General features: G+C 50.8%; 11 protein-coding genes across 11 annotated transcripts in view; 4 read left to right on the top strand and 7 right to left on the bottom strand.

Annotated features, from left to right (window-relative positions):
• Positions 1–1,089: 1,089 nt before the first annotated feature.
• PpBr36_04916 (uncharacterized protein) lies at positions 1,090–2,159 on the bottom strand (the record flags this gene model as incomplete). Its single annotated transcript, XM_029892074.1, has 3 exons — positions 1,090–1,647; positions 1,707–1,765; positions 1,829–2,159. 3 exons carry the CDS (start codon positions 2,157–2,159, stop codon positions 1,090–1,092), a joined length of 948 nt encoding a protein of 315 aa, XP_029749220.1.
• Positions 2,160–4,352: 2,193 nt separating this feature from the next.
• On the bottom strand, positions 4,353–5,797 carry PpBr36_04915 (uncharacterized protein; the record flags this gene model as incomplete). The annotated part of the gene is made up of 5 exons (XM_029892073.1): positions 4,353–4,498; positions 4,561–4,628; positions 4,726–5,132; positions 5,213–5,262; positions 5,335–5,797. 5 exons carry the CDS (start codon positions 5,795–5,797, stop codon positions 4,353–4,355), a joined length of 1,134 nt encoding a protein of 377 aa, XP_029749219.1.
• A 1,388-nt stretch (positions 5,798–7,185) lies between these two features.
• PpBr36_04914 (uncharacterized protein) lies at positions 7,186–8,957 on the bottom strand (the record flags this gene model as incomplete). The annotated part of the gene is made up of 4 exons (XM_029892072.1): positions 7,186–7,305; positions 7,369–8,122; positions 8,339–8,612; positions 8,921–8,957. The coding sequence occupies 4 exons, from the start codon at positions 8,955–8,957 to the stop codon at positions 7,186–7,188; spliced, it is 1,185 nt and encodes a 394-aa protein (XP_029749218.1).
• Positions 8,958–9,265: 308 nt separating this feature from the next.
• PpBr36_04913 (uncharacterized protein) lies at positions 9,266–10,645 on the bottom strand (the record flags this gene model as incomplete). Its single annotated transcript, XM_029892071.1, has 1 exon — positions 9,266–10,645. One exon carries the CDS (start codon positions 10,643–10,645, stop codon positions 9,266–9,268), a length of 1,380 nt encoding a protein of 459 aa, XP_029749217.1.
• Positions 10,646–12,972: 2,327 nt separating this feature from the next.
• PpBr36_04912 (uncharacterized protein) lies at positions 12,973–13,527 on the top strand (the record flags this gene model as incomplete). Its single annotated transcript, XM_029892070.1, has 2 exons — positions 12,973–13,308; positions 13,375–13,527. The coding sequence occupies 2 exons, from the start codon at positions 12,973–12,975 to the stop codon at positions 13,525–13,527; spliced, it is 489 nt and encodes a 162-aa protein (XP_029749216.1).
• A 1,336-nt stretch (positions 13,528–14,863) lies between these two features.
• PpBr36_04911 (uncharacterized protein) lies at positions 14,864–16,440 on the top strand (the record flags this gene model as incomplete). The annotated part of the gene is made up of 2 exons (XM_029892069.1): positions 14,864–14,870; positions 15,776–16,440. 2 exons carry the CDS (start codon positions 14,864–14,866, stop codon positions 16,438–16,440), a joined length of 672 nt encoding a protein of 223 aa, XP_029749215.1.
• On the bottom strand, positions 15,763–16,452 carry PpBr36_04910 (uncharacterized protein; the record flags this gene model as incomplete). Its single annotated transcript, XM_029892068.1, has 1 exon — positions 15,763–16,452. The coding sequence occupies one exon, from the start codon at positions 16,450–16,452 to the stop codon at positions 15,763–15,765; it is 690 nt and encodes a 229-aa protein (XP_029749214.1).
• Positions 16,453–16,674: 222 nt separating this feature from the next.
• On the top strand, positions 16,675–17,042 carry PpBr36_04909 (uncharacterized protein; the record flags this gene model as incomplete). The annotated part of the gene is made up of 2 exons (XM_029892067.1): positions 16,675–16,819; positions 16,906–17,042. The coding sequence occupies 2 exons, from the start codon at positions 16,675–16,677 to the stop codon at positions 17,040–17,042; spliced, it is 282 nt and encodes a 93-aa protein (XP_029750058.1).
• A 445-nt stretch (positions 17,043–17,487) lies between these two features.
• PpBr36_04908 (uncharacterized protein) lies at positions 17,488–18,409 on the bottom strand (the record flags this gene model as incomplete). The annotated part of the gene is made up of 3 exons (XM_029892066.1): positions 17,488–17,761; positions 17,881–18,095; positions 18,209–18,409. The coding sequence occupies 3 exons, from the start codon at positions 18,407–18,409 to the stop codon at positions 17,488–17,490; spliced, it is 690 nt and encodes a 229-aa protein (XP_029750059.1).
• A 2,338-nt stretch (positions 18,410–20,747) lies between these two features.
• PpBr36_04907 (uncharacterized protein) overlaps positions 20,748–22,560 on the top strand; it is a gene marked incomplete at both ends in the record, with an annotated part of 2,183 nt that continues 370 nt past the window's right edge. The window contains 2 exons of the mRNA XM_029892065.1: positions 20,748–20,795; positions 21,314–22,472. Coding sequence (XP_029750054.1) covers positions 20,748–20,795; positions 21,314–22,472 — 1,207 coding nt within the window. The remainder of the gene's footprint in view (positions 20,796–21,313; positions 22,473–22,560) is intronic.
• PpBr36_04906 (uncharacterized protein) overlaps positions 21,299–22,560 on the bottom strand; it is a gene marked incomplete at both ends in the record, with an annotated part of 1,818 nt that continues 556 nt past the window's right edge. The window contains one exon of the mRNA XM_029892064.1: positions 21,299–22,464. Coding sequence (XP_029750055.1) covers positions 21,299–22,464 — 1,166 coding nt within the window. The remainder of the gene's footprint in view (positions 22,465–22,560) is intronic.

The following is a 22,560-nucleotide window of genomic DNA, read 5'->3' as shown; positions in this document are numbered from 1 at the left end:
GGATTGAAAACTGAGGCGTGCAGGGCGATTATGCAGGGTTGCTGTCCGATAGATGCAACGCCTGTTTGTACAGCGGTTGGAGCATCTAGCGACTGCCCATACTTAAGGATCAAGACCTTCCTACGGTTTCTTCTGAAGTAAAACTGGAGCTGCGAGGCAAGCCTTGACTTGAGGTATCTGTGCTGCTTTGGTTTACACTCTACACCGTCGGCTTACGGCCGGAGCCCTGCTCAGTACCGGCAGAGGTGAAACTGCCTCGGCACCTCAGACTACAGCGATATAACGAAACTAGCAATGATTCTAGATTGTGATCGTAGACTTAATCGAAGATAATCTAAACCTCTTTTTCCTATTAACCCCGACCATTACGCAGCGGACTGCTTCCACTTGTTGATGATGCGGTGCAGCTCATTGGATATAGTCCGGGGCAGAAGCTGCCCGTACTCGTATAGACAGGCCAAGCTGCTGCCCAGTGATAAGATTAATTTGGCCCCTTGCGCCCCATTGGAATGCACACCACAGCCCTGATTTGCCCTTGAACGTCGACCTCTTAACTACCTTGGGCCACTAGCCAATACCCGACTTGCTCCTGCAGGCTATGGCGCGCCACTGTGGCAGTTGTGTGTCGTGCCAACTGGCATAGACACTACTGTGATTCCGTGGGCTCACATGCGGTGCTCGTTGCTACCATAAAAATCTGGATTTGGCGCAAAAGAGATGCATGGTATTTTGTTTCCATCTTATTATTACGACATGTACCATTGGCATACACTCGGTTCGCATCAGGCTTGGGTGTTTCATCAAGCCCCGACCACTCTTTTTTACAGGTTAGCAGGCATAAACATCCAGCTTGGGAAGCCGTCATACAAATAGGAAGTGACTAGTGAGACATGGGCGTGGTTTGAAGCACTTACATTATGAGTTTGAATTCTGCGTAGAAAGTCTAGGACCGACCATCGAACCCGCTGACGACTCCTGTAGCCGCTGGTTGAAGGTCAGAGCCAAAGGTTCCCGCTGGCCCGCAACAAGCATCTCCTGTTTGGTGGCTCAAGCCAGATATGATACTATTCAGTCGTACCAGCAGTGAAGCTACAGAAAATGAGGAATTATGAGAAGAACCAGGAACAAAGGGCCAGCCCGAGTGTTCCTGTGCGCGTCGCTGCGGATCGGCGTATCCCCCACGGGCTGTTGGATCCAGTCCTTGGGAATCTGCAGCATAAAGTCGTACCAGTAGTCCCCGAACAGCTTGTATCCCGCGTTTGACGGATGGACGCAGTCCTGGAGGGTCTGCACCGAGACGTCTGTAAAGTCTACAGCCAGCACGTGGTGGCCGCCGTCTCTGCGCTCCTTGACGAGACCTGGGATCAGCTGTTGGTACTCCTTGGTCCTGGCCGACTGGTCCTGATTGCAGGTGTTGACGATCATGGCAACCAGGATGACGGCGCGAGGGGAGCCGGTAATCATTTGATCAACCAGGGCGCCGAGGCGGCTGGCTGCTGCCTTTGGGTCGTGTCCCTCGGTGGAGATGGCGCTGTTCGAATTCATGTCGTTCGTCCCGGCGTGCAAAAGGATCATGTTTGGCTGCTGCGCCAGCGATGGGCCGATGTGGTCGGCAATAAATTGTATTGTCCTTCCTGACCACGCCGCCTACTTTTCATGTCAGAAGCCTCGCAGAAAAGTAGTCTGCTGTGTTGTGGTACACTCACAAAATAGCCGTCGATCATCTGTCTAGCGTGTTCCGTACCAGTAAACTGGACAACGTCCTCTGATACCAGCCGTTAATCTCTTTGAGATTTGAAACGACGCCATCCCAGACCTTGAGACTTACTGGACAGATTATTCCTGAGTTGTTGCCGATATCCGTTGCCGTCTCCTCCATTTTGGTTGCTGAGGAACCCGACAGTGATAGAATCGCCTGCGCAGAGAATACGGAGGTCGGTTCCAGGCTTGACTGGTTGACCTGGTGAGGCGCCGCGATATCGAAGAATAGATCTGCCATCCTGTTGTGAATCATGAGCTGGCGTAGTCTCGTTGGTTGCCGCAACTTGCCTGATGATCTGTCCCTTGTTGACCCTGCTATTTATAGTGCCCAGGCTGTTGGTGGAAACAAACGATAGAAAGAACAAAGCGATGGCTGCTCTGAAGATGGAGACCACCATGGCGCACGCCAGCTTTTGGCACCGGGCAGCCGGAACTCAAAGAAGCGCAGATGCGGTGCGCTACTCCCAAGCTGGGGGTGAAAGCAGAGGGCGCAGCGGCATGGCTCATGTATATTAAGGCAGAAATAATGGTTCTATAAAATCCTCAAGACTCCATCATGTACCCCTGCTTGGCATGCGTGTCCTACTAGCATCCCTTGACTTGCTTAATGGGGCTGTGTGGGCGTTGCCGGGGGTAGGGATTCGGATTGTGCTATGCATAATCAAAGTATGTGATAGTAGGAGTAGCAGTCCTACTTTCTTTTCTTTTCTTTTTTTTATTACAACTCAACCATACAAATCGCAATCGCAGCCGTTTCCTAGAGAACTTGATGCTCAATCACAAAACTTCTGGACTCTCATCTTAGATTTTTTGTTCGCCGCTTCCTGTCTTTCATCTCTTAAGTCCGTGACCAACGTCCCCATTAGCATGAAACGCTGCGAGCCCCTCTTGCAATCGATCAATGTGTTGGACGGTCAGAGAACCTAAATAGGCTGGTTGGTGTCTCTGGGCCGACCAGGGCTCACATTGCAATTTCGAACGCATTTCCGAGTGCACCATCGCCCACCACCTTGGTCTTGACATGTCGACCCTTATCCGCCGACTGTACTCCCTTTGACCAATCCGGGCTGCCGACCAATCTCTTTTGAAAAGCATCGTACATGCTGTCCCCGCAGGGTTGGTTGGTCCCGTGAGTTGCTTGAGGGGACGCAGTGCCGCCAACGGCTCCGCACAGGTACTCCCTGTTGCGGATGCTCCCGAACTGTCGGGACGCCAATCGGCCCTTGCTGCAACTGTGACCAACCAAAAATGCCGTTGCTCTTTGAAGCCCTTGTCCGGAAAAGGCGGATCAAAGGTCCGTCCCTTCGAGAACATGCCTCCACCGCTGCGAATTAACGCACAAAATATATGCCGCACAGCTACCTAAACCGGGCTACTCCAGCGCTTCGACCTGAGGCAGTGGCGTCTGTCTGTTTCTTGGCTGGAAATCTGATAGACCAAGCCCCAATATTTGGAAGAGGGAAATGAGCATATTTATGAACAAGATAGCAAAGCCCGGGCAAGAGTGTAAGGGTTCCAGCTGGTACCGAGGCGCAATAAATACATGCTGACAGTCTGAAGTTGCCGCAAGCTCCTTCAAACTTGAGTACGGAGGCGGGAAACTGAGGGGGAAAAAAGCATCTTTCCATACGCGGTGTGAGGCCTGTCTTCAAAGACCCTTGTAAGGGAGCTTGACAACAGCCTTTTTCAAGTTGAGCGTATCTCGGAACCAAAGTGCAATGGAGCATAACCTTTTCTTTCCATCGGACTGAAGGAAAGCGTCGCAAACCTCTTGGTATTCTCTGAGTGGATGTAGTTTTCCTATTATGAGCTCGACTGCATAACAGCCAGCGAATGACAACTCAGCAAATTAGCAAGCGCTAGTCGTTGTACTTTACATGATCATAAAAGAAATGTATGAATGGTCTCTTATGCGATACTTGGAATAACTGATTTGATAATTGAGATCTTTATAATAAATTGGTGTCAATCTTTCCTTGATGTACTAATTCCAAGATTGGGCATACCATACATTCGCTTTGATAGGTCCGCTGTATTTACGCCTCCGTTGCGGAGAATTAAAAACTCGGAACTCTTTTTAAGGTTGGATGTCCCCAGATAACAGGGTTTCTCCCAAAGATAATGCCGAGCTTTGCCTAGCGCAGTCAGTAGCTGGCGATCCCGTAAACAATAGTTACCTGGAAGCTAAGTGAGAACAGGGAACGTACGAGATCGACAAGGATCGGTGAGGCGCGGATATGGCGAGGGAATATTCAAAAACACTGCAGGATTATAACCCTAGAGGAAAATCAAGGTATCATCACTGATCAAGTCCACTTACTGACCTTGGAAGCATTTTTTGACTATTAATGCTATCATCTCAAGGGCAAATCTGACGAGATTTCATCCATTGTCACATGAATGGCTGGCCCCAAAGCCCGCGACTGAACGTTTCCCCTATTATTTTATTCTGGCATCTGTACTACCAGCTGCATCGTTAAAACTAGTGACATGTCACAAACATCTAGGTACCGTGTTTGCTTGCTTCATCATCAAAGTCCTGTTTTTTTTTCCAACCCCCCAACACGTTTCCATCCCAGCCCTGTGGCATTTTACTGCAGCGAGATCTTGTCGCCGGTGGAATCCTCCATGAAGATGCCGCCATAGATGATTGCCTCACTGATGCCGGTAGGCTGAGCAGCAGTTCCAACGGGGTTCTTGACCAGGGAAAAGTGGTACTCTCCGAGACCAGCAAGATCTAAAATGTCCGCACGTTAGCCATTGCCAAATTCACACAAGTTTTCTTGAGCTTTTGCTTACCGTTCTTGACGGGTTCGGTGGCCTGCTTCAGGGGCTCGTCGCCAGTGCTGTGGAAGACTTGCATGGTGCTGTTCAAAAACAACAATCAGCCAAACCATTCTTGCGACAAACCAAAAAGTAAAAGAAAAAAAAAAAGAAAAATCCGCTGCAGGGCAGAAAACATACTTGGCATCGAAATCCAGCTTCAGCGCAAAGTTCTCAAAAGCATTCTCGCCGAACGGGGTCGAAAAGATCTTCTCGGGCGTGGCGGCCTTGGAGTTGCCAAAGATGGCAATGTCCTTCTTGTTGTCGGCTCCGGTGCGGACGTCGAACTGGTGGAAGCTAAAGTCCTTGGACTCGAGGTTGACGAGCTGGTAGTCGTGGGTATCGTTCAGGGGCTTGTTGGCGTCGCGCTGGACGGAGAAGTGCAGGGTGCGCACGCCCGTCACGGCCACGTCGTTGAGCTGCGAGCGGATGCTGGGCAGCAGATCCGCACGACGGATGTTGGACTGGGCCTCGCCGCCCTGGGGTACGAAAACGGACTTGTCGTCGATGTTGATGGCGAAGGCCTTGGTGTCGCCAGCTTTGTCAAACTATCGGAAACAAAATTGTTACAAGTTAGAACAGACCGGGCCAGATGCTATGTTGAATCGCCGCAGGGGGAGGGGCTTACCAGAGATGCTTTTACGTCCGGGAAGGATACGACGTCGCTGAAAACCAGACCTGTTGTTGTTGTTGTTGTTGTTAGGCATGTGGGATCTGCAAGGATTGAACCTGGTTTGTTTTATCACGTACCATCGCCCTTGACAACGGCGCTCTTGAAGACGCTAGCAAGAACGTTAAAGTCCTCGGGCTTTGCATCTTTCTTGATGCGGCCATCGGGCAGGACAAGAGCACCGGCGGTGCCATTACCAGCGCTGGCCTTGCCGGCGTTGGCCTTGTCGGCGTTGGCTTTTTCGGCGCTGGCCTTGCCGGAGTTGGCTTTTTCGGCGTTGGCCTTTTCGGCGTTTGCCTTGCCGGAGTTGGCCTTTTCGGCGTTGGCCTTGCCGGAGTTGGCCTTTTCGGCGTTGGCCTTACCGGAGTTGGCCTTATCGGCTGCACCGGCCTTGTTGCCTGAGTCCGCCTTTTCGGTGTTATTGGCGCCGGCCTGCTTGCCTTCGCCCCTGTTCATGAGGGAGACGACATGGTTGGGCTGGACTGGGGTGGCAGCAACCGAAGTGGCCAAAAGACCGACGAGGGTGACGAAGGTGGCCTTCATTTTGTCTGTTGGTTTCAACTGTGGAGAAGTGAATGGAATATGTTAAAAGACTGTATTAGGGAAAGATGCTAGTGTCCGGCACTGCTCAATAGAAGTGAATGTTTCAAAAGAAAGAAGAAAAAAAGTTGGAAAGACAGGAAACAGTTGGAATGAACAGATGATGATGATGAGATGAACAAGGTAAAGTTCTCCAAGGTGTCTGCGGGGACCAGATATATATATCGACAGAGTTGTGCGGCTATACCCGATCACACCAGTGGCTGCACCACTGGCATACCAGGATGGGGCTCGCCAAGTTCAGACGACATCTGTCCGCAGACTTGCGACGGAGTTTCTCCTCATCTCTGACTAGCGGACCGGCCTGATTGAGCCTTGGTGCGATCCGACGTGATGGGCTGGGCAGTCTGACGCTTGTGGCGAAAGTCTAAAAACATTTGGAGCGGCTGCGTTGCGACGATGCTGATACCTCTCTGTCGATATGAGGTTGAACGGGGCTGGCCCTGGAGGGGTTGACGGTGTCGTAGTATCGTGCGCGGAAAAAAAAAAAGAAAGAAAAAAAAAAAAAAAAAAAAAAAAAAAAAAAAAAAAAAGTCTAAATGCCTGATGCAACCCCATGCTCCCTAAGGCTCGGTATTTTGCCTGTTTGCAACGCTACAGACACTGTTTTGAATGACGTCGAGCCGGGGATTGCCCTGTCCAGAGCTCTAGTCTCAATTCACCCGAGTCAAGGCAAGGGGGCTTTGGCAACGAGGATCAAGTTTCGCGGCGCGGTTCACGATGTTTTAAGAATGTATGGAGACATGTCATGAACATTTCCACGAGTCTCGGCGCGGAATTTCGGGCAGCCAAGCCGTTTGAAAAATTCACCGTCCGCCCTCCGCCCACTCGGTGAAGTTGTGCTGAGTCCGAGCGTTTGTGCGAGTTCGTTTTGGCCCGCGTACGGAGCATCCCCGAACTGTCAATTATCCGTACGTGTGCTTTGGCAGGGGGGGGGGTTTGCGGTCAGTTCCCAGGTCCGAGTCTCACCATGCTGGGTTCACCCATGGCTCTGTTTAACTCTTTGTCAACAGGAACACGCCAGTCAGGTATCCCAATACCCTATACAGCTTTTACATGCCATTACTCAGTACAGACCTCACCGAAAGTACACGGCAACGGCTTAGCGTGATTGCACAGCAGTTCGTCCCATGTGAATTAGGGCAGTGTCAACGGGAATGACGCCAAAAACTTAATCATCACATGAGTCTTTTGAGCTGATGTTTTTCGCTACAGGTCCTTGCCATTTCAATTGTTTGCCGATAGTGCCCAAGGTGTCGTGCTTTTCTTTTGCGCATACTTTTTATACCAAAAATAAATAACCCCTTTTCGTGGGTATCGCACCATGCAGGCTAAGGATCAGCAGGTCTAGGAAGATGGTCGAGCATTTTCTTTTTGATGAGCGGCCAGATACCGCTATCTTCGAAGCCCATGATAAGATGCCCTTCCGAAAATCCGCTTTCCATTTCATCCTGGTTCAAAGTTCGAAATCAGCTTCCAACCTTTTGCGACAAGTTGAACTGCCCACTACTTACCCGAAAAGCGGACACAAAACGATCTTCTGTGTCGTGGCGAAAGACCTGCAGCAGCTTGTTGAGGTCCCGCGGCTTGAGGAATCGACAGGGACCTTGCCTTATCGGGTGCATGAGTTGTTTTGAATGCGCAGGCAAGGTGAGGATCTGAATATCAAACCGCAAGCAGTAGTCGATAATGTCGATGCTTATCCTTCCGGTGGCACCACCAAGAACTAGCCATCTCCAGATCCGGGGACGTTTCTCTGCGCGCGCAGTGCGGCTGCTCAGCTGGTTGGGATCGAGCCGGTCTATCATGTGGGTGAAGGGCGTTTTTTGCAGAATAGCCAAACCATTCCTCCAGAGAGAAGGAGATCCCAGGCGTTGCACCTCCGCAGCCATGGGCCCTGTGCACATGTTGAAGTGACGAATCCAGACATACATGCTTCCGTCATCCGCAAAACTTTGATGCTTGTTCCAAAACACAGTCTCTCCATCACACAGAGCGCTGTAGTATTCGTCCGCACCGGGTTCTGTATCTGACCAGTTTTTGAGAAGGCAGAACTGAGGAAGAGGATCGTCAGCGGCGTTGCCACCAGCCATCATTGTGAAAGAATGCTTGCTGCGGTAGACAGGCGGTGGCGGATCATCCGGCCCCCTCGTCGTCAAGACCCAGATTTGCCCTTCCTTGGTGCCGATTTTATCGGCGCTCCAGCAGGTGGAAGCAGTGATCTCTTGCTCGGCGGCCAGGGCCTTGGCCTTCTTGTAAGTTGTACCACTGCTTAATTTCCTCGACCTTGGTTTTGTACGGGATATCTTTCAAGGGAACTGGCTTGGTGGTGGAAGGGCACAGTTCAGAGTGCTTTGCCGTCCAATCAGCGTACCATTTGGAGGGAGCAGGATTAGATTGGCGCGTGGATAGTATCTTGGTCCCTGCGCTTCGAATCATAGCAGCTATTGCCTGATCCCGGCGCGCTCGAGTTCGGTGACATACAAAATCAGGGCGGCGTCCTCCTTCTCTGTAAGTACTTTCGGGTCTTCATCGCTGGCCTGGTTCGATTCTATCGGTCTCCCAGTGTTTCTTAAGCGCCGGTATTGGAGACGCACAGCATTGTAGGGATACTTTTGACGCCTGCAAAATGAGAGAAGAGACTCGGTGGTGATTTTGGCGCCACCATTTGCGCGTGATGCCGCGGCGCAATCTCGGGCCAAGCCTGTGCTCTGGATGTACCGACGGGCGGCTTTGGTCGCGTCCGATGCAGAGAATTCTTTATTCCGGGAATTATAGTCAGCTTTGGTTCGAGTGCAGACGTGACTATGAAGTTGGAATTCGTTTTTGTTTGATGTTGTTGAGACGAGGTTGAAGTTGGAGTTTGAAGCCACGTGAGACCTGATTGACGGCGGGATGATGTAATGTGGTCATTGGCGCTGCACATTTGACGCGGGTGGCTTTGACTATCCTGGGGGGTCTGGGGTCTGGTTGAGCGTCCGAAGTTTTGCTGGTAGAGAAGTGGGGGTGATCTACAACGCCGTTAATCCACAATAGTGAGCGTCGCCATGGGGGCATGTTTCTTACCAATCAAAACGAACTCTTTACCTTTTGCCATAAGCATCTGAATGAGCCATTATGCACGACAAGAATACCTCTCGTTTCACTTGATTCCAAGCCGTCAATGGGTTGTGGTCATGCTATGTGTATAAAAGGCAACGCGTGTGAATGGACCCGTACCAATGGTACAAGGACTGTTTCGGTGTGTGTTCGACTGTCACAATGAATACATCAGGTAAACATATGCGTCGAAATGCAAAATGGGGCCCGATGCCGAAACTTTTAGTGGTATCATTTTAATAACTTGTAAAAGCAAGAGTATGTGGATCAATATACATCAAAAGCAAACCCCCCTCAGCCACCACCATTCACCTAAAACTTGGCAAAGGTAGCGCCCGTCATGGAGACGGAGAAATCGAGCTTCCTGGCCGCCTCGGTCATGTTTAGAATACCCGCGTTGTACTTGAGCAGCGTCGCGGGCGTGTTGACGACGACGAGCGTGGCATCCTCGGTCGCCGCGAGGTCGACGGAACCCGAGCCGCCCTCCAGCGTCTGGTACCGCACCTTGCTCGTCGCCGAGTCGCGCACGGCAAACATGGCCGTGAAGGCCATGGTCGCGTTCACCGCCGTCACGTTGACGTCTGCGCGTCTCACCCCCTCCGCCATGACGAGCTTGCCCATGGTGGCCCCCATGTACTGCGGCGCCCGGTCCGGGCTGACCCTGTAGGCGCCGTCCTGCGGGGGGTTTGGAAAGTTGTACATGTGCATGAACTGCTTGTTGTCGAGCGTGGACTTTTGGATGGACTCGTGCCCAATGTCGCCGTTGGCCATGCGCGCCCAGTACTTGGCCACGACCTCCTGGACCTTGCGGGATTCGCCCATGACGCGCTGCAGGACGTGCAGTGGCGTCTCGTCGGTGCCCACGTCCGGGGTCGCGCGGAGCATCGCGGGGACCACGTCCTGCCCGAGGCCCTCGAAGTTGTCCGGGTTGCGGAAGAGGTACTGGAAAAACGGCCAGGCCTGGTAGGGGTTGCCCTTGGTGCGGCTGGTGGCGTCGACGATGGATAGGTACGATTCCCCGACCACCTTGTACGTCTCGTAGACGGAGTCGCCGCCCGGCGCGTCGAATTTGGTGCGTGAGGGCCCGCAGACGTCGTCGCCAGATGTGAGATACACATCGGCCACCCAGTTGGCCAGGGCCTCGTTCCACGGCTGGCAGTTGGGGATGCGTGCCCAGGCGTTGCGAAGGCCCTGGTGCCAATGCAGCACGTGGCCGTATTCGTGGACAGACAGATACGGGCGTTCGAGATAGCCGTTCTTTATCTTGACCCATGCGCGGCCGGTCGTGGTGTCGTATTGCGTATAACCGTCAAACTCGGGCCCGTTGGTGAGGGTGTCGACCATGTAGATTTCGGTCTTGTAGTATGGGCCCTTTTCGGGAGTGCCGTATTGGTGCAGACCCGATGAGACAAAGCCGAGCTTGCCCACGAAGCAGTCGTATGCGGCCTCGAGGGGCTTCAGTGCCTTGGTAGCTTGCGCTTCAGTGGTGGAAGAGCCGAGGTAGATACGGAAGTGCGGCGAGTCGACGTGTGCGGGGATGCTGCTGCCGTTGCCTTCGGCTCCCTTCGAATACATGCCGAACACGGCCGGCTCGGCCGGGTTGATAGTACGGTAGTCTAATCTGGCCGGTTGGGGAGTCGCGAGAACGCCAGCAACGGCCAGGGCCAATGAGAAAATGGTAGATGGCGCCATGGTTTACTATCAAGGGCTTCCAGTGAAACCTGCTTAGACCACTGGAACGAGTGACAGCGGACCAAAGCCTGGGATGCCAAAAGACAGCGAACGACTGGACCAAGATGGTTATCCCAAGAAGATCTCGCAAACTATGCGAACGAAACAAGGAAAAGAGCTGCGGCTGCCTCTTTTAAAAGGCAACCGATGAGGGTGAAACCCCCCTTGCCCCGGTTTTTCCCAGAGATTCTCTAGGGTTGTTGTTTATGCGGGCGTGTTATCCTTGCCTACAGTGGAACCTACTGAATTGATCCACTCGATCGTTGAAGATGCTTCTGAACCGAATGTCAGCTGGCTTGGCTGGTTTTTTTTGGTAGAGGTTAGGTATTCAAGGGTGCTGCACCAGCTGTGCTTAGCCCAAAGGGGCAAAACATGGATGGTGTTCCAGGTCATGAACACGCCGAGTTGAAATCGAGTCAGATAACTGCATTGCGAATGTATTTGTTCTGCGGCATACTGGAGGAAAGCGTCGGCAAACCGCAGACAGAAAACACAGCAGAAACAAAATCGCGTAAAAACATTGGATCGCTTCCGTCAGCCCAGGCTGTCGGAAACTGACTCGTCCCATGTAATCCTATAAATATCCCTAATTACGAACTGCATTACACGAGTGTTGATCTGGGAATCGCCTGGTTCCTCCCCGCATAAAAAGAAATTTTGGTCTTCTGATGGAGCTCGTATTCAGGGCCAACCCGGATCAAGTGTGTATAATGCACACCCACAGATACTCCCTCGAATTCTGATTGGGATCACGAGAAATATTACCAGGGTTCATGGAGAAAAAGAGGCTTAAGAGATTTGCGTGGGGTAGAATGAATAAAAGAATGGGAGAAAATAATGTGCGCGATGACATTCAACAAAACATAAGTAAAAATGTAAGTAAAGCTGATACCGCCGATGGTGGCGATGCCATGTTGATTGCAGTTTGGCGGCTTGGCGGTTCAGTAGTGAGCGGGCCCTCCCGCGTTGACTCTCGCGACCATCCAAGCCATCTCGATTATTTTTCTGCGCTTCTTAGCCCTGCTTTTCTCCAATTCGGAAAAAAAAAAAAAAAAAAAAAAAAAAAAAAAAAAAAGATTTACTGTAAATAGTGAATAGTGGCGTAATAACGCAGCAAAGCCAATCCGCCAAGCTGAGATACTTACAGCAGTTCAGACAACCTTGTCAGGAGTCCACGTCAAAACCAAAAGGGGTAGAAACTTTGGTGGATAAAGTTCCTTGCCTAATCTTGGTCGCCCTGGCTGATCTGGGGCATGCAGATCAAACCGTTCGCCGATTATTTAGGAGTCCTATGTTAGGCCGACAACCCGCCATCATGGCCCATGTCCTCCCAATTTCAGGTCTTGAATTGTATTTTGCCCTTTGACCTTTTTCTCATCCATCAATCGAAATTAGATAACACGCTTTTGTCGATGGCACACAAAATGTCACGACGATGATTCAGGGGTTACAGGCCAATGGACGCCTCAGACTGCAAAATTCATTCGGTGTGGCGGGCACGTCGTGGCCCACACATCGGGACTGCCGCGGATACACCTGACGTGAGCGCTGGGTGCCGTGAAGGCGCTGGATCATGATCACTATTTGTCGCCAGCTCAACTTTCCGTGCGGTTCCCACGGTACCTAGGTCAGGCTGGCAGGTAATTGGATGACCGCTCTCTCCCTTCCAAAACTCTACCGTAGTTTCAAGGTCAGTTGTCAACATGTATAATTGTATATCCGCCCACAGAAACGGTGATGAAGTGTTAGTTTAGTTGAGGTTCGGCGATGAATAAACAGTCTCTCATTCTGAAACCGGACCGACCTACGTGCCCGCTCTCTTATAGGACCGAGCTCCTGAAATTTCTGGCGTACATACATTTCATATATGTCTGTCCCAAAGACATTTTGCGGTGGTGTCACCGAACAAACCACCCACACGTCGAATTCGTAAAGTGCATGATGCAACGGCCCAGAAAAGTCAGCCAAGGCCCTATCGAGCTGTTGTTCTGTACTTTCAAGCCCCAACTCGGGTACGCGGAATGATGATAGATCCACAATCTTCCCCACGAGGCGTCCCTACGCGTTTTTGTGACGTCACGTCTCGGCAACACCAAGATCAGGTTTTTGTGACCGTGTCGGCATCATTCAAGTTGATATATGATGAAAAAGAAGCTCAAATCTGCTACAAAAAAAAAAAAAATTGTTTCGTTTCGCTTGCTATAGAGTCAGACCTATATTGCAGGGTATCAAACCTCGGATCGATCGCCAGTGATTACACCCAATCCACGCACAACAAACCAGCCATCATGAGCACCAACACAGCATCCCTCAACGCCGGGCAAGGCGCCGGAAACACCTACCAGAACCCCAACGTGAACCCGTCGACCTCGCAAGGCGTTGGCGCCGGCACGAACCTGGGGCAGCAGCGCCTCGGCGGCGACAGCACGAACCCTGACGGCGCCTCTCGCGGCACCAGCGCCACGCAGCTGGGAAGCTCTCTCGGACAGGAAGCGAGCGCCACCGATGCCGCTGCCGCCGGCGGTGTTGGGGCGAACAACTCGACCATCGGTGGTGGAGACGCGCCGACGTCGCGAACAGGTGGTGTCGCGCAGCAGATCAAGGGTGCTTTTGCGCAAGGGCATGTAAGTTCAGGTCGTCTTTCGCTCAAACGGTTGGGTATCCATCGAGATGCTGACGCTTGTGGTAAGGGTGTGGGTGAGATCCTGAGAGGAAAGGTCAACTCGGCGGTGGACACCATGGCAGGCGACTCGCAGGGTATGGCGATAGACAAGCGCACGACGACTGCTGGCGAGAGGGAATTCGCCAATAGGGAGTTCGCAAAGAAGACAAGTACCGACTAGATTCGGCGTCCCTGAGACGGTCATGTCACTTTTGATTTGATCTTTAGTAACTAATTAACCTGTTTTTGAACTTAACCCAAAAATAAAAGGTGTATAAAACCGAAAAAATTCTTTTCAACGAATTTAAGCTTATACACAAATCATATAAATCAAAAGAATATTCTAATTTTAAGACAAATGAACTATGAATTTGTTAACTAAATAAATAGAATTTTTATTAAAATCCCTAATCGATCAATTGTCTGCCAAAACGTATCAAAAACATTTTTTTAGGGATAAGCCCGGAGATTACATTTGTGGGTTATCCACTGTAGTCCTCAAATAACACGCATGCGTTTTTTCGGCGAATCTAGTTGGCCGGAAAGCCATGTGGCTAAAAGGTATATGGAACGCTTGGTCCACCCTGGACCGCCGGGGGGGTCTAGTTTAAGCATTGAAACTAAAGACTAATATCTAATTGGTTTTGCCTTGTTTATTTTTGACATATTAAAAACTGTAAATGCAGTTTTTTCTGCTATTAAGGAAAAAAGGCTACGTGTATTCAAAAATGCCTGAAAAGTTAGGCATTTTAACCGTTCGTGTAGCCCCTGAATCGCAACCTTGTCCATTCCCAAGTGCGATAGTTATTGTTATTTTAACAAAAAGCCACCTAACCATTTCAGGGACACCGAGTTTAGCCCATGATTTTAAATTTTATTGCTGCGATTTTTGTGTAAACAGTTGTCAGTTTCGAACAACCTTGTATCGGTATACAAATTTGTTGTTTTGCTTTAATGTTTTGTCATAGTCCATTTTCCGGATGATCTTACCTTGTGTTAATATGTATGTTTGGTGTTTTTTGAATTCGCTACTTCGGACAAGGCTTATTGCAGCAAAGAGGCTTGCCACTGCCCGTCTGAAAATCTGGGCACTGGGTGGGGAAGGCCCTTGGGCAATTTAAGTGCTCGGTGGGATCGATTTGGCCAATCGCCGTTCCAGGGCCAGTCTCTCGGCATTCGGCCCAAACGGTTGAGCTTATACCGAGAATAGTCAGGAAAATAAATTGAAGATTGAACTGCATTGTCGTTGCCTTGGTTGCTTCGGGTTGGACACAAAAGAAAATTGGATTGTTTACGCTATATGCGATTGTGAAAGTAGATGGTGCTGATGTTGTGTCGAAATTCCTGGCACCAATTTTGGACCAAGGGGTGGTGTCTTTATACTAGTTCAAATTCATACTGATTGTTATTTGCTTAAACAAAAGGTTATACTTTCGATGTAACTTTCTACATAAATTATAACATGATTCAATTTCCATCGCCAGGAGTCGCGTTTGAAACCGATAGCAATACAATTAATGACTGGTGAGGTAGAAATAACTCCCATTTGTCAGTCATTTACGTTAACACGATTAACAATATGGTTTAATTTAAGGGCTTATCCCTGAAACCCACAGTTTTACACGGGTGGCACAATTACAGTTTTCCAATATACCTGTCAATCCATCCAGAAAACGCTCTAGCAGTAGTTTAAATCTGAGGACAATTTAGTTTCAGTGCTTAAACTAAACCCCCCTTAGTCTCGGTGCTTAGACTAGACCACCTTTTAATCTCAGGCTTATCCCTGGAACCCAAAGCTCTATTCATTGAGCCGTGGTTCAATTCGTAGCTTTGCAATGTACCGGTGGGTTTATCCAAAAAAAAAAAAAAAAAAAAAAAAAAAAAAAAAAAAAACGTTTTGGTTTAGGTTTGAAGACAATTTGTTGATTTTCGTCGTTCATGGTGGTATTTTTGAGAATTCGGCGACCAATACTCCGTTTTTATAAAATAAATAAAAGACCTAAAAATAAACAAATTGCACGTTAGATATAAAGCTTGATACGGCTACTAACAACAATTTAATTAATATTTTTATTTATTAACATGGCCGCATTCCGCACTACATCCTGAGACGACAAAAGTTCAAGGTTTGCCAAAAACCGTGAGCGAGTGGTTTAGAAAGGTTGTATACGGAGTCCCCGTCCAAATATTTCCTTTGTGACTGACAGATATGAATAAAAGGGTTTTCAAGACAGAAACAGAGATTAGAACTAAATCATCTAGAAATAAAAATAGGTTGGAATAGCATACTATCTTATTACCAATTACATTGAATCTCAAGTTTATAACCTTCTATCATTCAAATGATCCAAGTCCATTTCTCCTTTTTTCATTCAACTCTCCACCTCGCGCCCTCATTCCCGTCTCCCTTCCACACTTACAAGCTCCAGTCAGCCCCAGCGACGTCGACATAGCAGTCCTCCTCCACAACGTGAGCGTGCGAGAACCAGTTCCAGTCGTTCTCCTCAATCGGCTTCAGCTCGGCACACTGAGGCAGCAGGTTGATCTCGACGCAGCCCTCGGGCTTCTCCTCGCCTTCGTACACGTAGTCGACGACGTTCCACAGGCTCTGGTAGTACTGAACCCAGTGCTTGCAGGCCACGAACGTCCCCGGCCCGAAGCGGCTGACCAGCTTCTTGCCCTCGAGCTTGACGTCGTCGCCGGCGTCCGGGCCGGGCTGCAGGAACGCCGCGTGGCTCTTGTCGTTGGCGGGCAGGTCGAACTCGTCGGGCCGCTGCAGGTGGAAGTGCGGCGAGAAGCCGTTGCTGTCGGTCAGGACCTGCGAGGTCCCGCCGACCTCGGCCGAGCCGTTGGTGTAGAAGATGCGCGAGCCGCCGCCCTCGTACTGCTCGTACAGCACCGCGCGGTTGTACGGCGGGCCGATGTGGATCCCCGTCACCTGGAAGTGGTTGATCTCGGCGCCCAGACCCGTGAGCGGCTCCTCGGTCACGTTGGCGATCAGCTTCCAGCCGCGCGACCGCGAGGTCTGCGGCCCGGAGCGGCGGGCGATGGGGTTGGCTGCCGCGAGGGCGGCCAGGGTGGCGAGGAGGATTGATTTGGTGAGCATTTTTTTTGGGGGAGGAGAGTGTGTGGTTGGGATTTTTGTGAATGGAATCGGTGTCGGCTGTATGGTTGATGATGTTTTGTTTGTTGTTGGCCTCGGAGGAAATGTTGTTGCTGTGATGAAGCAAGAGGGGTGTTTTATAGTCGAACTGTCTGTTGGTCTACCAAAAAAAAAAAGTCCCTAACTCATTTCAGCAAACACTAACGCCGAGCGATTGCATACATAATGTCGATGAAGCGAGCTCCAACACGATATGAGGTGCAGGACGGGGCGACAATACGAACTGGGTCTAGTCAGCAAATTCGCCGCAGTATCGCGAAACGGCGGTATCCAGAACTTGACGTGACACCGCTACCCTACACTTCCACATGTACGCATCGACAGACATGTAAGAGGTGTCACGTTTCCCCGCTCGTGTTTTTTTTTTTTTTCTTCTTTTTTTTCTGGCAACCACAGCGACGGAGCTGCCGATCAGCCGACGAAACGTTTCCCCTCGCGTAGAGCTCGATTGGGCTGCGATGAGCCACGCCGCTTCGTATCTGCAGCCGCTTTTGATTGGGCTAAACCAATCAGCCTATGTCACTCCCGCATAATTATCTGCAAAATACATTTCGGCTGTGTCACTGTTGGTAACGGTAGCTCCGTGAGTGAGCGACGAAGGGTTCGGTGAGGCTAATAGTCGACCAGATGGATGACTTTCAATAGGGATTTACACGAGAAAAAAAAAAAAAAACAAGCGTATTCTTTTGCGAAGAGATCGAACATGTTTTGCTTGATAGGTATTTTTAATGTGTTGTTTCTACCTGCATGTGATGCCAGTAACATTCACATACCCAAATACCAATGTGTACACTCTTCGGTGTAAATACAAACAAAAAACGGTAACGACTGTGAACCCCAGCAAGAAGCAGCTACACCTCCACACGTGCTCCCTGACGTGTTGCTTACTGGCAGAATCATGATGAAAAACGTCACAGACCAAACCCGCCGACCGCCCTCCCCAGAATTCCTGATCCTGGCTGACTACACCGACCTCAACTATGCCGCGCGGATCTTGCGTGTGAGATAGTTCGGCGCCGAGATGGAAGACTCGGTTGTGTACAGGAAGTGGGCAGGCAGGAGGAACAAGGTGCCAAAGCAAACGGCGTCGGAGGCGTTGCAGTAGACCTCGGTCTTGTCGCTCGGGAAGTCTGGGATCCGACCGAGGTTCTGGAGGTTCTTGGTGTACCCAAAGAGCACGACGCCCTTGATCTGATCCTTCACGGCCGAGGGCAGCTCGCCGATAGCGTTGGACATGACTGCCGTTCCCTGGCTGTAGTGTGAATGATTCACAGTCTTGTCAGTCTTTTGGTTGACGTCGCCAACAAAATTCGCAGCAGCGGGGGACACCAAGCAGAAAAAGAAAAAAAAATTGGAGCAAGAGGTCTTTACCTGTATCCTCCAGCGACGACGGCAGCGTTGGGACACTTGGTGTTGGCCAGGTTGAACATGCGCTTCGCCTCGTCGATCGCGCCCTGCGTGGTCCCGGCGGGGAGCAAGTTGGGCGCGATGGCAGCGTCGTACGGGTCACCCACGCCCTGCACCCAGATGTCGTTGCGGAACTCGCGCTCAAGCGCCGAAGCCACGTTTGTGCCGGCGCTGAGTCCCTATCGATTGCCCAAAGAGGTTAGTGGCGAGGAGGAGGGGAGCGGGATGCAAGGGATGATGTCTTGGATCCAAGGAAATCAGGGCCGGTGGAGGAAAAGCACTTAAGACATACCATGTTACCAACCTCGCCCGAGGCCCGGGCAAAGATGAAGATGACACTGGGGCATGCTGCAGCGTTGCCCGACGTGAGGTCGTTGCGTACCGAGTTCAACTGACGGGCCTCGAGCTCGGAAGGTTTCTCGACTGTGGTGACGATGACGGGGGAGGCCGAGGCCAGGGCAATGAGGGTGAGAGCGGCGGTGATGAACTGCATGGTTGCAAGAGAGTGTAAGGTGCTGTTGATTCGGAGCTGGGCAAGGACTGACTTGGGGTATGATGATGGGGGGGGGGGGTTTTATTTCTCATGCATAATCAGGAGGACGAAGATGCGGCGCGGTATATATATAGAGCCAGAATAGTTGTGTTTTCCAGGACTTGCCCGCCCTAAACCCTCCCCTTTCCAAGCCCGTCAACCTCGGCTTGCAACGCTGAATATTATCATCATCCGCCATGTAATAGTTAGATTGTTGTGTTGATGATCTCGAAAGACCTCGGCATGGAACGCCGCCATGCGTTTAACAGCGCCAAGTTTTACCAACGTATATCGTCAAATTTCCAGCGTGGTGAGACATACTATAACAGTCTTGTATGGTATAGGTCAGGGGGACGAAATGCACAAATGTGAACCTCGGCAACAGTATGCGTTCCCCCGGAGTAGATGCTGACCACAGCTCACGTATTGGAGGGGAAATTCAATCCCAAGGGATGGATAAGCCCTAACGTTAGACGAGCCTCGGCATTGTTCCCTAGTGATTTTCAATGCTGGGTAAAAAAAAATCATAAAGGCCCAGTCCAGGGCGATCTGTTGCTTATGTGCCTGAGAATTATTCATCAAGGATCGGTGGTGTCGATGAAACAACTGGCAGGGGCTATGGTGTGGTAAGCCAGGATTTTTGTGGTGTCCGTGAGGCAAGGCCAGCCGGGAACGCTATGTTGACCGATCTGGACGTCTTTCCGAGATGGTGTTCACGTGCCACACGCAAAGTCCTTGGCTTTTCTCCTCGTGGGAAAGCGAGCAAGAAGGCCATGCAGGTTTTCAAGGAATTTCTCCGCGTCAAACACTGATGCGAATCCGCCTTTTACGACTAGTATTCTCTCATCTTGACGCTCATCTTCGCCCACACGTCACTTCTTTATCAATCATTGAATTAAAAACATGATAAATAGCCACTTAGCTCTGTCCTCCTGTTAGAAAAATATCAAAAGGCTTCAAGTTTTCGTCAAGGTAAATTGCACACGGTACGTTGGGCCCAAATATGTCATTGTTCCGGCAGGTTGAGCATCGGCCGAGTCTTTCAATGCGTCATCGAGATGGTATAGAAAGAGTTGAGTAAAGCATTCTTCGAAACAGTGTTTCCTCCTTCTGGGGCTGCTTTTGTCCAGAGCGCCGCTGATCAATTACGGGGACATGATAAGATGAGCCACTTTAATCAAGTTGCCAGTCTCATCAAGAGCAGGATCATGATTAAATAATTGGGGGCATGAATGTTGGGTTTGCCCGAGACGATAATGCAAACTTATAGCGCCCATTTAGGGATCCCTTACGGAGTGAGCTGATTAATATATTGGCCCGATGGTGATTTTATATCAGGCAAACTCAAGGATCACAGGCTATTAGCCGCTATTTATGGATTGTGGACAAGATATCCCCTGAATTTTCTACGCAGCAGATTGTAAATAAATAAATGTGGCAACCTGCACTGACACTTGCATCGACAATATCAAGCAATTTAATGCGCAAACTCAAACGGTACGCGCTGATTACATGTCAAGAATGATGGTTGGTATTATCGGAATTATCCTGCCTGGAGCAGAAAGTGCACGTTTGTTATCAATGGACACAAAAAGAAAAAGAAATGTGTCGAAACATGGCCAAGAAAGATAAGCCCTCTCTACCCAGTTAAGCTGCCGGCCCAGCCGGTAGTTGGGCAATATGCCGATACCTGTAACCCGACACAGCGGTTCTCGGATACATGGTGCAACGGTCCTGGGCCGGACGTGCCTGTTTAATAAAGAGGCGAACCCCCTCGCTGCGATTACCAATAGTAATTGCCATCGGATCAAATTACCTAGACGGCGTGGCTGCTTACCCAATTAATTGCCTACACTCCATCGGCTCACCACGTTGCATGTCTAAAATCCCTCGTGACACGTCCGCAAGGGGTGGTCTTGGTAGTTCCTAATGCGGAAGAGTTTGCGAGTTGCGTCGAAACCGACCACTCCTTTGGCTCGAGGGAAGGTCCGTTATGATTTCTTTTGCTGTCGACTCCTGGGAGCACTACAAGATAGACGACGAAATCGCTTCACTCTTGCCGGCTACCCAGGCTGCTCTTGATCAATGGACCCAAATGCATTAGCAACGTGCTTATGAATCCTATCTCAATCAATGATCCTTGATATTTGTATCATTTTTTTTTTTACCCTTGCAATGTTTTGCAACCATTTGCTTGGGAGAAAAAGTTTCTTGTTTATAGATAGGAATAGTCCCGGATAAGAAAAGGTATTTTATCAAATATACAAGCGGATGTTAATGGCGGCTATCGAACCTCGGAATGACGCAGACAACAACCCACTTGTATCAAAACATCAAAGCACAACATGTAAGTGGCATCTTGGCAAACAAACTGTTTTGGGTCAAGAAGAAGCTCCGAGTTTGTGTTCTGGTCGTATCTGCTCATCACCATGGTACGTTGCGCGCCCAACATTCTTGACATCACCGACGAAAGGTCGTTACTCCTACTTCTAGATGTTGATGCGCACGTGGAAGTACAGAAAACCTTGTTCCAATTTAAATCTAGACTAAAATCTCAATAAAAACAAAGTATTTACGGCAGGGTAAACCCCACAAGATTATATAAACATATGAACTCACTCGCCTTTCGCTAAATTAGACGCAAATGATTTGTTTATGCTCCCAATTACCCCATATGTATGCAGCAAGCTAACGACTTGAGACTAGACGAGAGAAAAAAAAAAAAAAAAAAAAAAAAAAAAAAAAAAAAAAAAAAAAAAAAAACCTTCTCGGCTCCCCGACCTTCGATATTTGCTACCTGAAGCTGAAGGATTGTTGACAGGAAACCACGACGCCTAATGCTCTTTTTTTTCAAGCCTTTGAAAGTTTGAAACCACCGGGAACATTGATCTGGAAGACTCCTTTCGGGTCGTACTTGGTGGCAACCCCCTTCAAAAAGGCCAAGCTCTTCTCGCCGTAGCCGCGGAAGGGGTTCTGGGTGAGGTCTGCATAGTTCAGGTAGAGGTAGTGGTCGTCGGCGCCCTTGGAGGCGGCGAACTTCTGGATGTCGTCGACCCAGGCGGTCATCTTGGAGTTGACCAGCGGCTCGAGGCTCGGGTCCTTGTAGGCCAGCATGCCGAGGAACATGATGAGGTTCTCGGTGCGGTCGTCGAGGCCCAGGGAGTTGCCGCCGTTGACGGCGGCCTGCTTGAACTGGTTCACCGACAGGCCCTGGAACATGCACTGGGCCGTGAAGCCGAGGGTCGGCGCCTCGGCCTCGAACGCCTTCACCATGGCGTTGTACGTGTCGACGGCGTACGTCATGACCTCGCCGTCGTTCTTGAAGGTCAGCGTCCGCCACGAGTTGTAGCTGCCGCGCGGCACCTCGAGCTCGTTGGTGAAGCCGACCAGGCGGTCGGTGCGCATGGCGAAGCTGACGTTGCCCGGGATGCTGACGAACTCGGCCAGGCCGGGGGCGTCGACCGTGCCGTCGACGTTGTGCAGCGCGCTGACGACGATGGGGTCCGGCAGCCCGGAGCCCTGGGTGTAGGTCCAGAAGACGATGGCCGAGTCGGACCTGTGGCCCTCGGTGCCGAGGACCGAGACGAACTTTTGCAGCGTCGAGATGATGCGCGCACCGGCCGAGGCGGCGAAGCCGATGGTGCCGCCCCAGAGGGTGGCCGGCGCCGTAAAGGTCTTGAGGTCGTAGCGCGTCACGATGCCAAAGTTGTTGGATCCGCCCTTGAGGGCGCGGTACAGGTCCGCGTGCTCGTTGGACGCGTTGGCGTCGACGATGCTGCCGTCGGCCAGGACCACCTCGAAGTTGGCCACGCCGTCGCAGGCAAAGCCGTACTGCGACGAGTAGAACGAGTTGCCGCCGCCCAGGATCAAGCCGGAGACGCCGACCGTGGACGCGCGACCGCCCAGCACCATGACGCTGTACTTGGCAAGCTCCGTGTAGACCGAGCCCCAGCGGGTGCCGGGCTGGATGGATGCGATGGACCTGTCGGCATGGTAGGTGGTGGTGTTCATGGCACCTATCGCGGTTGGTTGCGTTCAGCTGATGGTCCTTGGACGACTACCGTGGTTTGGCCATATATCCACTGGTTCCCTCCCCCACGCCTTTCCAGGCC

Source organism: Pyricularia pennisetigena, chromosome 6 (genome assembly GCF_004337985.1).
Source record: "Pyricularia pennisetigena strain Br36 chromosome 6, whole genome shotgun sequence".
NCBI classification, from domain to species: Eukaryota; Fungi; Ascomycota; class Sordariomycetes; order Magnaporthales; family Pyriculariaceae; genus Pyricularia; species Pyricularia pennisetigena.
This window is presented reverse-complemented; position numbering and strand designations above follow the sequence as displayed.